Source organism: Lagenorhynchus albirostris, chromosome 1, assembly GCF_949774975.1.
Source record: "Lagenorhynchus albirostris chromosome 1, mLagAlb1.1, whole genome shotgun sequence".
Lineage (NCBI taxonomy): Eukaryota > Metazoa > Chordata > Mammalia > Artiodactyla > Delphinidae > Lagenorhynchus > Lagenorhynchus albirostris.
Window position 1 is genome coordinate 182511339 of NC_083095.1, and position 15695 is coordinate 182527033.

Sequence of the window (15695 nt, forward strand, 5' to 3'; positions counted from 1 at the left end):
CTCCTCTGTCTGGCTTAGCCTTTGACTAACCCTCCTTGTAAGATGCAAAATTCATCAGACCCTTTGTCCATTCTGTTGTAGATAAACTCTTCTGTTTTGTGACAAAGAAATAATCCTTAAGGAAGACACATAACATGAACTTACTTTGCACAAGACACTGGGTTTTTACTGTAGTTACTTCAAATGAACCCTTATACTAAGAAGCCACTGAAGTTGGCTCTATTTTCCCACCAGGCACCTATACACAATGGTTTGGCTTTCAGAGCTCTAAAACAAACAGAACTTAACGAAGGAAGTAGTGTAGTGAAGGAGGTAAGTACACATGCTTTGAAATCAGAAAACCCAGGTTTGAATCCCAATTCTGCCACTTACTAAATGTGTGACTTTGTTCAGCGTTACTTGAGTAACGTTCAATCTTCAGTCTTCCCATCTGCAAATAAGGATGATGATGATAGTATCAATATCTACTTTATAGGTGGTTTTAAACAGTAAATGAAGTAATATATATGAAGTTTGTAGATAGAGCCACATGTCGACAATACATAGCAGCTATAATTATTTTCATTATTATTTTTGCCTCAGCCTCAAACTCCCCGAATTACTTACAACCTACTGTGCTGTGGTCTAAAATACCACAATGTACACCATGAAGCGAACCCATAAAAAGCAAAGCAGAGTCAGTATGTTGGATTTAAAACGAGGCACAACAAAGCACAGGTCTGGGGCTTTCCTCCATAAGCTCATCTGGTGTGCCTAAATGTTTATTTCCACAGCAAGTCCCAGAGACAGTCCATGAGTCACTCAACAAGCATTTAATTTCAGACCCACTATGTTCCAGTCCTTGAACAAAAGGTTAACTCAGATCTTAACCCAAAGATTCATAAAAGAACCTCTGACGTTAAGAAACTCACAGTCCAGACTAGTTGTGGGAACAGGGATCTGATTATCTACATTATCATACGATGTAACATAAACTCCAGGAGGCCAGGGTGTTGGTCTGCCATGTTCACTGCAGTGTCCCCAGCACTTAGGAGGGTGCCTGGCACATGCTGGGTGTTCAATAAGTATTTGTTACACAAATGAAAGAGAGTGGATATTTTTACTAAAAGTGTGCAGGTCTGGGAGCATGAAGTAGAGCTGGGGGGGAGTGAGGAGAGAAGGGGGAGACTTCTTAGATTATAGTAGAAATTCAGAGAAAGCAGATAATCATAAAAGTAATATATATTAGAACATCAACATGTATTCATTTTTCAATCTTTTGATATAGGCTTATTTTTTTCTTTGAATAATGTCCACTAATCAGAGTTTATTGACTCTTTCTTACATAAACTGTTCATAATCCCTTATGTATGATTTCCATTCGTATTTCTTGAGGGGAAGCAAGAAGTTAAAGATAACTCCTGAAACAATCACAGGGCTAAATATTCCTTGATTCTTATGATTCTGCTCCAACTTCTGGAATGGCTTCATCCACGTTTAATGCCATAGTTTTTTAGAATAATTACTTCTTTAGAAGGTCTTACCAAAGCATTTGATGCATTTTTCGAGAAAGAGCCCTCTGGCTTTCCTCACTCACGTTTCATCAGTTTATCTGATATTTATTTGAATAACTCCTCACCAAGTGAATGAACAGGTTTGGCAGCAAACACAGCTCCCCTGGTAGGAGCAGAAGCGCCCAGGCACACTAGGCAGAGCTGCTGCCCACGCACCCCAAGTGTGCAGTGGACATCAGCCGGTGTGTCTTACACAGGGAAATAGAATGTTAGTCCAGTGGTCTATTCACTGAAGATTTGTTAAAGAGCGTTTCTAGAATATTGAAAGAGTAGGTCTTCTTTGAGGGAACAAGGAGTGAGGATGGAAGGACATACAGGCACAGAGGATGACACACCCAGAAGCATCGAGCCATGAGCAGATGTGGCCCTTTGGCATAACTGTGAATAGCTTTCATGACTGGAGCTCAAGATGTCCGTGGAAGATGGCCAAGGGTGAGGCTAGCAAGGCGGGCAGGGATACAGAGCAGGAGGGGGCATGCAGACTCGTCATCATGCGTGGTGGCCAGTTTTAAAGACTGCCTTTCAGGAGGTGTGACCTCTGCATTTCCTGCATTGTCACACTTCCCAGCTCACATAGTCACGTGGCCTGCCCAGCCTTTGAAAGCACCTGCTTTTGCCGTCCCAGCTTAGAACTTGGGAAATTCTCGGACACTTTCAAGTCAGGAAAGGACTTGATCAGATTTTCATTTTATTAAGATGATTCAGACAGAGCTGTGGACATCGGCTAGGAAGCGGGGAGGAGGGCGTGAAGACGCACATAGCCAGTCGGGAGGTGGTTTAAGGTAAGGGCAGTAGGACTAGAGAAAAAGGGATTTCAGAGAGGCTTCTAAGCTTGTTGGATACACCGAGTGAAGAATAGGAAAGAATCTAGGATGACACGCAGATTTCTAGCTTTAGTACTTTAAGAAGGGGTGACATCATTCACAGAGATAAGAAGGAAAAGGTGAGGCATTTTGCTGAGTCTGGAGTGTCTGTGGGATAAGCAGGTGGGGATGTGGGGTAGGCAGTCAGAAGTAATGTGTTCCCAGTTTATGGAAATAGGGCTGAGGATGTATGTAGAGCAGTCATCACATACAGGGAACAGTCAGAGCCGTGCATGTAGACGTGACGCGTGGAGAGAGCTTAGAAAGAAACAGAGCACTGTAGAGCCCTAGCATTTAAGCAGCAAGTCGAGGAGGCATGTCGAGGAGACTGAAAAGGAGGAGGAGAAACGGGGGAGGGGCAGGGTGGGCTGGGAATCTCAGGGACACTCTCTCAAGACGGAGAACTACAGAAGGAACACTTAGGATTAGGATGGAAAACAACCGGCTAAGGCTTTATCACTAAAAGATCATATGCGATTAAATGAGATCCCAGGAGTGGAGGAGTGATGGGAAGTAGGGAACTGGAGACAGTTATCCTAAACCATCTTTCTGTTTGTCCACAAAGCTAGTGGGGGATATGGAAGCATTTCAGAGGAGAGGCACTCGGGGATTGCTTTGAGCTAAGTGTGAGGAGGCTGGAGAGAGAAAGGGGATTGAAAATACACAGAAGAAAAGAGGAGGAGGGGCAGGAAGAGATGACATCTAGAACACAGGCGGATGGGCAGTATCTCCTCCTCTCTCATTTCCCTCCTGCATTAAGCCCTTACTCACTTCCTCCCCTCAATTGTTGCTGTAATGCGGGAAGTTCGTGTAGAATTAAACTCCTTCATCCAATTTGAAGATCAGCTCCCAGTGTTTTTGTGAAGATGAAAAAAATGAATGACATCTTTCCCTCTGCTTCTGCCACTGTGGTCCTTCTGCTTTTAGTGACCAGAGAAAGGTTGCTTTCTAAAAAATATCCAGTTAATTTTTTTTTGAACGACAGAGTTTTGTACGGGGTTTTAGTGTTGTGTTGAAAAGCATCACTGAAGTGAAAAATAATGCTCAAATTACACAAGTAGTCAGTCTGGAATTCAGTTTACTGCACAGTTGTTCTAAGAAGCCCACCAGGCTCCTGAGACGTTAAACTTTTATGAAATACTAACCAGCCCTCTCTCCCATTCAAAGGTACCACGTTCTCTGTTACAAGTGGTGTGAAGAACCTCCACTGAGCCCTGACACCTGTGCCACCATTTTGGAAAAAGCTGGTCTTGATAACTGGGCTCTTGGAAAAACAAAAGTAATGTTTTCATATAATTTTCAAGAAAAAAATTCATACTTATGGTGGATGTACTGAGAATTACATTTTACAGTGATTGAAAATATCATGGCTTTTCATGTTATAGAATCTTTAGCTTGAAATGGGAAGAAAATTGATAAAGTCATAGCGGTTTCCTTCTTCAGCAAAATTAAACACTTTGCTCTCGTAAAGGTTTCTTTTAAGAAATTCAAGAAAAATATATCTTGAAGAGCTATCCAAAAAAAGATGGAAGGGATGACTCTAGAAAACAGACTTTTATATTTTCTCTGTTTTATCAGCACCAAATGTAGTCAAAAAGCTGTCGAGAATCATAATGATTTCAATAGGATTCTGTTTTTCTTTATTTTCCTAATTCTCAAATCTGCTTTTGTTGTAAACTTGAAATTTATCTGGAGTGAAATGTTATTACTAGACGCACACTATAGGTGTTTGGATATTGGTGTGTTTATGTATCAGATCTGAGAGCCTGTGAGAGCTTAGCTTATTTAATCCCTTAAAGCAGCGGTCCCCAGCGTTTTTGGCACCAGGGACTTGTTTCGTGGAAGACAGTTTTTCCGCAGATGGGGGGCGGGAGGAGGATGGCTCAGGCGGTAACGGGAGCGGTGGAGAGCGGCAGATGAAGCTCCGCTCGCTCGCCTGCTGCTCCCCTCCTGCTCTGCGGCCCGGTTCCTCCTGGGGGTTGGGGACCCCTGCCTTAAAGAATGAAGTACAAAATCATAACCTGTTTCGAATATGGAAGTAAGATAGGTGGCTTCTTGGAGAAAGGATGCATTTACTTCTCAGATATCCTCAGAGCATTACAAACAAGATGGGGATAAGGAGATAAACAGGACCAGGTCCTGGGAGTGCACTAAATGTATCACTGGGGGAGGATGGAGAAGAAAATCAAGCTAAGGCAAAGAAGTACTCAGATTGACCACTCAAGGGTAACTGCTTTCAGCTCTTCCACAGATGTAGACTGACATGCCGCCCTTGCCAAGAAATCTATATTAGCTGTGGGAAGTGTGGGACAGAATGTTCATATGTTCAGATGAACAGTTAGGCCTGTTAGTTACCTCTTTTATATACAGTAGTGTGTATATGTCAGTTCCAATCTCCCAATTTATCCCCCCCCTGCCGCCACCGATTTCCCCCTCGGTAACGATAAGTTTGTTTTCCACATCTGTGACTCTATTTCTGTTTTGTAAATAAGTTCGTTTGTACCATTTTTTTTAGATTCCACATATAAACAATGTCATATGATATTTGTCTTTCTTATAACTGATTCACTTTGCTGTATAGCAGAAACTAACACAACATTGTAAATCAACTATACTCCAATAAAAATTAGTTTAAAAAAAGAAAAGTTAGGCCTGTAACAATTTAAGGAAATTTTCAAAGTGTTTATCTTATACGGAGTGTCCCACATATTCAGTAATCCATATTTACTTTAGTATTTAGTAAGGGGAATTCCTGAGCATTACAAAGATATGTTTTTTATTCACACCATTTTCTTTCAGATTCTCACAAGAGTGAATTTTGTCAGGCTGACATCTCATGATTTATGGTCTGAAACACATGCCTAACTTCAAATGGAGTTTTAACTTGTAAAAAGGCCCTTTGCAGTTCCAGTTTTGCATGATATTTAAGCAGCATTTTAAAGCTATTTGTATTTTTCCACTTCACCTTTTCCAATTCATTAAGATGGATAAAAGTGTTCAATATAAGAACATTCCTAATGCTGTGCAAAAAAAAATGATGACCTTTTTAGATAGATTGAATTTTAAATGAATTGTCGGCAGTAGAATAGACTAAATATATTAGCATCTGGAGTCCTGTAGAAATTAAAACTAAATTCAATCAAAACCTGTAATGCTAAACTGTTGGCCCTTGGTGCCAGGCTTCTAAGTGCTGAGAGAATTCTACAGTCAGGGTTACCAGGTCTCATGACTCAGCTCTTAAATTTGAATTCAAGTGACTTCTTAGTGGATTCAATAAACTCTCTTTGAGGTGACTTTCATTAGTAAATTTAGCCATTAAAGGAAAAAAAACATACCTTCCTATTTCCTGGGAGTGGTTGAAAACTCTTAGTTGAGAACAGCTCCGAGCCTTCAGGCTCCCCTGTTGCTCCGATTCATTTTGATTTTAGAATCATCAAAAACCAGCCCTCCTATCTTCACAGTGGCTGCTGGGTCCGGTGAGAAGGTTGTTCATTCTGCATGGAACCCTCTCTCTGCCTTACTCTCTCCACTGACAACACTGTGAGCCCCTGCAGGGCAGTGCCCCTGGTTTGTTCACCTTTGTGTTCCAGCACATAAGTACATAGAATAGGTCTCAGTAAACATTTGGTGAATGAACTCCTCTAACTATAATTGTCCTCTCTCTTACAAATAGATTTGTAAGATTTTTAAGTTTGGGAAGTTTAATTATCTCTTCTTTCAAAAAGCATAAAAAATTAGCTTTGTCCAGAGTATCTGATGCTAAAACTTTAATAAAAGAGCTTGGTATTCTCCACTCATATTGGCCTATCCAACAAAACCTAGGTACCTGTTGCAAATAAACAGTATGATTGTTAAACTATATTCCTTCTCAAAGAGGGGTTTTCTTCAATCGTAAAAATCTATAATGTGATAGCAACATCCAAGCCAAAGAAGCAAAAGATAGTGATTTCCAAAATCGAAAAATGTTTAGAATATAATCTAGTCTTCAGAGCACAGCACATGACTGTTTCACGCCTGCACGCCGTAGTTTTATTTGTGTTTTATTTTAATTCCTTTAAGGTGTTCCTTAAGTATTATCATGTGGAACAGTTAAATTTAATGCGAAAGGAAGCCATCGACAAGCTTATTTTGATTCAAGCCTGTGTCAGAGGATTCTTGGGTTCAAGAAGATACCAAAAAATACAGAAGAAAAGGAAAGAGAGCGCTATAATAATACAGTCAGGTAATCACTCAGACCATCTCACCGTGTAACAGAACATAATGCTGTGTTCAGATGTGTGCATGAAATCAAATCTTACTTACCTCCAATTCTTATGTCGCTTTCGTGTTTAATTCCAAACTCTGTTACCTTGATACTTTCTCTGTGCTAAATCTGAATGATTGTTGTAGTGACTGACACTTTTAATATCTGAATAAATGTTTTGTTTTAAAGAAAATTTTCAAATTTTCTGTCACAATGAAACACAATTGACGTATTGTGCAAGATACAGCAAGTGACTGAATTAATTGTAGATCTCAAGAATCATATTATTATAACCCATTGGGCAGTAACATTTTCCCTACTTTATTCCAAAGGTTACACTTGCCATAATTTTTGACAACTTAATGAAATCTCACTCTGCTAAAGGGCATCCATTTCTTTCTGTTAACTGTAGGGAAATAATATTTATAATCATATTTCACAAGCTTTTATTAAATGTATTAATATACTTTGGATTTCACTTTCCATTTTTCTATAAAAAGCTAAATTTAGAACACAGCATGGCTTAATACAATATCTTTCAAAAACTTTTGACTACATACCCATAACAAACAATGTATTTTACTCTGTAACCCGATATACACACATGCTACAAGCACTGCATTCTGATACTTTTCTATTCTGGTTTATTCCATTTAATTTCTAGTTGTTAGATTTGGCCCACTAAATCGATCTTATGATCCACTATTTATTTGCAAGCTACATTCTGAAGAACACTGATGTGGTGGGCAGAGTAGCTGACTGACATTCAAAAGATTCAGTTCAAGGTCCAGTTCCAATCCGTCAGTCCGTAAGAGCTCATCATCATCTTTTGGAATTTCAAGCCCTTCACTTCTCACTGGGACATCAAAAATGCAAACCCTGCAATTTGGGATTTAATTCTTTATCCACAATTCCAAACTTCATAAAACACTGAAAAAAGAGGTTTTTCATAACTCATTTGGAAGTGAAACATGACCTAATATTCACAGTCCTTTATTCATCCCACTTGGTAAGAATTGTATGTTTTTCTGGAGAAACATTCATGTGTTTGACTATGGAATGCTGATTTACCATGGGGAATTTTACAGAATATATGTTATTTGTTCCAAATTACTTTTCTAAAAATTTTTTTTAAAAAGTTTAAGTCTGAATTCTGAAATATATCTGGCTCCAAGAATAATTGGCCAAAAGGTTCAAACCATATCCTTAGATAATAGGGGTTTTCTCCCATGAATAGCTGGACATGGCAGAAATAAAAGAAACATAAGCATTAGCAGATTTTAAGCAAATGGTGAGTACACGTTGTCTTTTTCATCAACTTAGCTCATCTCTATCATTTTAGTTTCATCTTAATACTCCCCTTAATACGAAAGTTACTTCAATTATTTTCTTGCTAAAGCTTGTCGTCTGGAAGAGTCTTCTTAATGAGTCCCATATTTTTTCGAACCTGTTCTATTTGGAATCTTTAATTTCATTTTCCTCTTTGGCACTGATGGTAAAAAGCCATTTGTTTCTACCCATTGAAGTAATGCTTTTTATTTATTATAATTAACACTGCTCTGGGCCTTATATGTTTCAGCTGCAAGAGGACATCTAGCCAGGAAACAAAGGAAAGAAATTGATAACACGAAAAACACAGCAGTAAAAACCATTCAGACTCAAGATCAGGAATTTGACTACAAGAAAAACTTTGAAAATAAAAGGTAAAATAATGTTCATTCTTATACCATCTTGACAGTATAGATTTTTCACATCTGGAAAGTCACAAAATAAAGTCCACAATGAACAAGATGTGGTACACATATACAATGTAATATTTCTTAGCCATATAAAGGAATGAAATAGTGCCATTTGCAGAGACGTGGATAGACCTAGAGACTGTCAGACAGAGTGAAGTAAGAAAGAAAAAACAAGTATCATATAATATTGCTTATATGTGGAACCTAGAAAAATGGTACAGATGAACTTATTTGCAAAGCAGAAATAGAGACACAGATGTAGAGAACAAACTTATGGATACCAAGGGGGGAAGGAGGGGTAGGATGAATTGGGAGAATGGGATTGATATATATGCCCTACTATGTATGAAATAGATAACTAATGAGAACCTGCTGTATAGCACAGAGCACAGGGAACTCTACTCAGTGCTCTGTGGTGACCTAAATGGGAAGGAAATCCAAAAAACCAGGGGGGAGATATATATATATATATATATATATATATATATATATATATATATATATATCTGATTCACTTTGCTGTACAGTAGAAACTAACACAACATTGTAAAGCAATTATATTCCAATAAAAATTAAAAAAATAAAAGTCCACAGTCTGTCTCATACCTAACCAGGTTCCTGACAGTGATGCCTCAAATGTCAGCGACACCCCGTGGCCACTTTTGTGTTCTTTATCCTATTGGAGAGTTTGTTGTCATTTCACTCAGATGACCACACTTCCCTCCTCAAAGAAGATCTTATCTTCAAGTTAAGGGGAAATCATTCCAACTGTCCTTTCAAAAGGGTATTAATAAAGGAACAACTGTGAAATTTTGGCCAACGTATCATGAACAAGATCATGAACCATAGCAGGGACACTGCTTTTTCTTGAATTTTGTAAGATATTTTCTGTGATCCGTAGACTTAGAGCTTATCAAAGTACAGCATGCAACCTAGTGAACATACCCTACTTACTGGTCTCAAATGTAGATATAGTTTCCCCATCTCCTTATTGTAGGTACTTTGTTTGGAAAAGGACGTATCTTTTTTTTTTAATTTCCTATTTAATCTTAATGTCTTGAAGCTGAAACAAATTTAACAGCCAGTGGTTTTTCACCATTGTATATAAAATTGCTAGTTTACAAGAGAACATGACACTTTAATAAAATGTAAAATTAAGTAACCAACGTTTTTCTTGGCTCTAAAAAGCAAAATGACTTCTTAAAGAAACAAAAGGCTACCAAGAGATTCAAAGGTTTCTGCTGAGCTACAATATGTTTTAATAATCTAGGGACTCAATGAGCGTATTTTTAAATGTATGCCCTCACTAACTGAACACCCAACATTATGTTTGTTCCTACATCACCTTCTAGCTTTTTATTATTTTAGCTCTTCTCAAATCTTTCAGAATTGTGACAAATACTAACAATTGATGGCTATCACAGAAAATTATGAAAGAGGAAAATGTGTTTTTTTTCCTTGTCTTCTTAATGTAATAAATGTACTATAATCATCTTTTCCCACTACTCTGTACCCTCTGCTACTTTTGGAAGAAATACAATCCTGAACGAAGCAAAAAAGATAATTTCTTGGAAAAGGAGATATCTTGAAGTGATTAAATTCCTAGGATTTTGATACCTCAGTAAGTGAAATTATGCTAGGATATTTCTCACCCTAATTTGAAGCTAGTTTTCTCATTATTTGAGTAGCCATCACAGTTGTCACTAGAGAGGACATTTCGGGGGAAATACTCAATTATTGTGACTTGATAAGTCTTTATTTTGAGCTTTTTTGTCCCTTTTGCTTTGCTCCCAACATAATGTAACATGTGCTATTGCCAAACAAGGTAATAAACTCTAGTTTAGTATCATATATTCCGATGCAATATATTTTACACAGGGAATCCTTTGTGAAGAAACAGACAGAGAATGCAGTCTCTACTAATGAAACAGTCATTCCAGCTCCAAATAACAAGGGGAATACATCTGTAGTGAAGACTTCTACTTTCAAAGCTGAGGGGGAATCCACGAATGCTATGGAAAGTAACAACAGAGGATATCAGACCCCGAAAAAAATGAACAATGTATATGAGGAAGAGGCTAAGCAAGAATTGTATCTGGTGGGGGACCCTTGGGCAGAAGTAAACACCAATAAGAAGTATATGAAAGACTTGGAAGAAAATAGTAAGATAAGGAAAATGGAAAAGGAGGACACTGTGGTCCAGAATTATTATCAGTGCTACACAGAGGAAAGGAATTTCGAAGACTCAAAAGCAGCATATCTAGAAAGGAAGGCCATATCAGAAAGGCCAAGCTACCCAGGATTTTGGTTAGCGCAGGAGACCTCAGCTCCTAAGCAGCCTTCTTTTAAAAAAACTTTAGAACCTAGTCTTAGCCACAGGTCGGTTTGCCAAGATGCAAATAGCAAGGAAAAAGAAAAGAAGACGTCCGTGGTCACCCAGAATGCCCCAGTATGCAGTCATCAGAGGAACCCTGTGAGGCATGGGATGGTCCAAGAGAGGCAAATCGAACCGGCAATGCAAGCCCAGGAAAAAGAAGACAAAGCAGCGGTGTTCATTCAGAGCAAATACCGGGGCTACAAGAGGGGGCACCAGTTAAGGAAGGACAGGATGTCTTCTTTTAAAAATCAAAAAGCGGTTGCAACACCGACAGAAGTAGCAAGAAACACTCACACTTTGTATTCCCATCCCGCAAAATTTGAGGAATACTGTAACATCAGGATGAAGAGCGTTAGAGACTCAAAAGCAATTTCAGAAAAAGAAGCGTGTGATTTGGCAATTTTTTCAAAACAGGTATGTAAACGAACAATTTGTTTACTAGTACAGATCTCTGGGAACTCCACGATAACCGAGTTAAACAGACAATTGATAACTGATATATTGTTTCATCTGTTTTTATGAGACTGCAAACCTTTTCAATAAAACATCTCAGGGACAGTGCTATTCGAATAGCCATAAATTTTTGTAAACAAATTTCGATGATAAAAATAGTATAAAATGCGATGGAAATCTTATGTAGTTAGGAGACTAGTCATTGGTTTATATAACCTACTAAAATGCTGGCATTTGACAATGCAAATTTCCATGTATCTGAGATCTTCCATTATAGCTGAAAAAAAAAGTTTTCAAAATCCTCTAAAGTCTATGCTTTCTGTACCCCAAATTTTGAGAAGACATAATTAGGCATCAGAATCAGATGGTAGCATTACTGAGCATATATGTAATGAAGATGACAATCTATATGTTCCGTCATGGCCATGAGGAACCATCAAGAAAAGCCACAAAGGAAAATTCCCTCTTGGAGAATATCTCGTGCTATTGGTAGGCGTGTTTCAGCTGTTTCTAGAAGGGGCAGTCGGCTTTAGGGCTTCTCCCAGGTGTACATGGAACTCTGATAAATTAGTGCTATGGAGAGATCACAGGCCCCTGTCCCTGCCCCACTCTGGCTCTTTCTCTCTTTCTAGGTGTTTGACCTTGAGAAAATCACCTTATGTGTTAGCACCCTTATTTTCTCCTGTGTAAAGTGAAGGATTTTCACTAGGTGGCCTCTAAAATGCATATTATAAATGAATATGTACTATCAGGTAGTCAATAGTGTATGAAATCATAGAAGAAATGTCATAATGGGTTCAAAGAAGGATCACCTATTACTGCTGAGTCTCTAAACTCTGCCTTTTGTCTGACGGTGGCTAAGCCTGCAAGAAACACAATAACTGCCCTTGGACACCCCCTGAATGTTATGAGTGTGGCCCAAACATCTCCAACCCCTAGCTGGTCATAGATCTGCCATTGTTTTATTTAGTCCCTTCCTGTTCTACTTTTTTTTTAAGCACATGGAAATATTGAGTTTGATATACAGGCGGTCCTTCCCTTCCTTGTGATAAATCTGCTCACTCTAAAGACCAAAGCAGAGATTAGGACCCTGACCTGCCAAGCAACTGCCACATTCAGGAGATGCAGAATCGCCTGGCATCCACCTACAGCTGGCAAAACCACCGTGGGAGTGGATTCGGTACTCCCCGGGAGCAGAACTAGGGACAGAAGAGCAGGAGCCCCACCTTCAACCTAGCAGGGCAGCCGTGTTAACAGACAAGGTAGAGGCAGAGGGGCCAGGATGGAAAGAGGAACCAGGAGAGAGAGGGTAGCGCTGAAGTCAGGCGAAGAAGCCTGGACAGGAAAGGAGGGAGGTCAACACAGTCCCAGTCAGCAGAGGGGCTCCTCAGGATAAAAGCAGAAGAGCCACGGCGGCAGAATGCTAAGGATGGAAGCCAGATCTTAGGGACCCTGGGAAGGAGTTATCAGGAGAGAGTGCTTCTGGAGGGTCATATGTTGGACAGTTTGTGAGATGGGCAAGTAGCGCAAAGGGGGAGGTTTTTTTCAAGTGAGGACTTTATCCGACCTTGGTACGGGGTCAGGGTGAGTCCTGGAGAAGAAGTACATGGGAGCCCCAGGGGGAGCGGTTCAGGAATTGACCAGACCCCGGTGTACCTTGGAGCTCACTGAATTCTCTTCCTTGATCTAATCTGCTGTGTGACCTTCTTTTTAGATAACAAAGCTATCTGAAGAATATTTCATTCTGCAGAAAAAACTGAATGAAATGATTTTGTCACAGCAACTGAAGCCTCTTTATCTGGGTGTCTATCCTTACAAGCCAATTACTAGACGAGTTTCTTCTCAGCAGTGCATCTCAGGTAAAGATGGGTAGAGTTGGAACTTCCCGAAGGGACAGGCAAAGCCAGATACGTTGTTTATTAGTTGTCCACCTTTATTCTGTAGCAGATTTGAGGTGACAATGTTTTAACTGTCTTGGCAAGAGCCTTCATTTTATTTCATTTTTTATAAGTAGATACACACTTTTCCAGAGTATTCCACATACCCCCTACCTTTTTTGATTTCATTCTCCTCTTCTTTTCTTTTCTTTTTTTTTTTGTGGTACGCGGGCCTCTCACTGTGTGGCCTCTCCCGTGGCGGAGCACAGGCTCCGGACGCGCAGGCTCAGCGGCCATGGCCCACGGGCCCAGCCGCTCCGCGGCATGTGGGATCTTCCCGGACCGGGGCACGAACCCGTGTGCCCTGCATCGGCAGGCGGACTCTCAACCACTGTGCCATCAGGAAAGCGCTCCTCTTCTTCTCTTTTTCTTTTCTTTTTTCCCTTTATATACACTTTAACTAGAACTTGGCATATGTCGCCAAAAGGGAGTAGAAAGGGATGGAGTTGGGGGAGGTTGGGGAGCAGGGTGCAGTGTGGATAAGCGGGAGCAAACAAGTGAAATATATCTGTTCCTTCTGTCAAAATCTGTATGTTAAGTAGAAGGTGCAAATCTCCATTCAGATGCACAAACCCAGATGCACTATTACATTTTCTTCTTATCAGCCTAAGTCACTGTCTGCCCACATTCACTAAACTGGTGGCGAGTTCAGACTCAGGAATTATCAGACCTCCCCTTCCCCAGGGCTGTGCAAGGGCCCCGGGGCCTTATATAGCCACCAAAGGATCAGGTAAAGCCTGTAGTCACTAGTTAGTTGCCCACAGGTACTGCTGTGACCCTCATCTCCTAGCTGGCCTCACGATCTCTACAAGTCGTGAGGCTCTGCTACTCCCGTTCACGCAGGAGACGCTGGGAAGCGGGTATGCCAGGAGTCTTACCAGGTTTGCACACGCTCCCAGTAGCCCTCCTCCCTGCAGCCTTACCACCTCCCCAGGGGCGGCCACCCATGGCCCTGCTGGGCCTTGTCTGGGAGAATCTGCATTTATTTTCCTTTGGTCCTTATTTCTCGGAGGCCCTCGCCCACTCAGGGCACCAGGCCCCACCTCTGCAGTGTGTTTGGCTCTTACCAAAGGCAGGACCACCGCTAACCTCAGGCAACTTCCCTGGAAGTCCCTTAGGCAGGGAAGGACTAAGATGAGCCCGGCTATTTGTCTGATACGGGAGGAAGGAAAAATAGCTTAATGTTTCAATCAGTTATCCTGCCACATTGTTTTCAAGACTTGTGTGAAGCTTCAAAAACAGCAACAACAAAAAACACTGCCACGAAGTGTCCACCCTTCCCAGCCCTGCTGCTCCCAGGCCCTGGCCCAGACCTCTTGACGTGAAGAAGCAGCCTGGCAAGTCAGAGTCCGGAGGCCCATTAGTTTGAATGCCACCGATGCCCCCTGCCCAGAGGCCTGCTGACCGGCAGAGCAGAGAGGGGCTCGGGGGCTTCAGCCTCCCTCGTGGCTGTGTGCGCAGAGGCCCTGGTGAAGGCGGGGCAGTGAGGTGCTGGAGGGAGCTTCCGGGTAAGCAGCTCAGCCCAGGGCTCAGCAGGAAGCAGGGGGTGGAGGGGAGCCGCGGACGCTTCCTGGAGGGGAGTGGAGGCCACCAGTGTTTTGCCACGACCTGCACTTCTGACCATCCAGGGAGTTTTGTGTGTGTCGTGTGTTGTGTATGTGTGTTTACTGAAAACGCTTTAAGGTGCACAGCGTGATGATTGGAGGCCCACATACCTGGCGAAATATGACTGCAGTCAAGCTAATTAACATATCTTCTTCTCACATAGTTGCCTTTTTTGGCGTGTGTGATGAGAGCACCTGAAATCCACTCTCCTAGCACATTCCCAGGATTCGGTACCGTATTATTACCTGTAGTCACCGTGCTGTACGTTGGATCTCTAGACTTATTCATCCTGCACACCTGCAACTCTGTCCCCTTTGACTAACATCTCCCTGCTTCCCCCGCCTCCCCACCCCTGGTAACCACCATTCTGCTGTCTGCTTCTAGTGTTTGACTTTTTTAGATTCCACGCATAAGTGAGACCATGAGGTTTTTCTTCTTTCTGCACCTGGCTTATTTCACTCAGCATAATGTTCTCCAGGTTAATCCATGTTGTCCCAAATGGCAGGATCTTCTTTAAGGCTGAATAATATTCCTCTGTGTGTGTGTGTGTGTGTGTGTGTGTGTGTGTGTGTGTGTGTGTCACATCTCCTTTCTTCACTCATCTGTTGCTGGACACTTAGGTTGTTTTCCCTATCTTGGCTATTGTGAATAATGTTACAGTGAACATAAACATATCATGTAAGGTACTGATTTCATTTTGGTGGGATATATACCCAGAAGAGGGATTGCTGGATCATATGGTAGCTCTATTTTTAGTTTTTTCAGGAATCTCCATATTCTTCTCCATAATGACTGAACAAATGCACCTTCTCACCAAAGGTGTACAAGGGTTCTCTTTTCTCCATATCCTCTCGCCAGCATTTGTTTCTCTTGTTTCTTTGATAATAGACATACTGATACCTGTGAGGTGATACCTCATTGAGAT

General features: G+C 41.1%; 1 protein-coding gene across 1 annotated transcript in view; it reads left to right on the forward strand.

The window, feature by feature from the left end:
* MYO3A (myosin IIIA) overlaps nt 1–15695 on the forward strand; it is a 184739-nt gene that overhangs the window by 141060 nt on the left and 27984 nt on the right. The window contains exons 27-31 of the mRNA XM_060164931.1: nt 3584–3695; nt 6476–6638; nt 8239–8362; nt 10277–11189; nt 12943–13087. Of these exons, the coding sequence (XP_060020914.1) occupies nt 3584–3695; nt 6476–6638; nt 8239–8362; nt 10277–11189; nt 12943–13087 (1457 nt within the window). The remainder of the gene's footprint in view (nt 1–3583; nt 3696–6475; nt 6639–8238; nt 8363–10276; nt 11190–12942; nt 13088–15695) is intronic.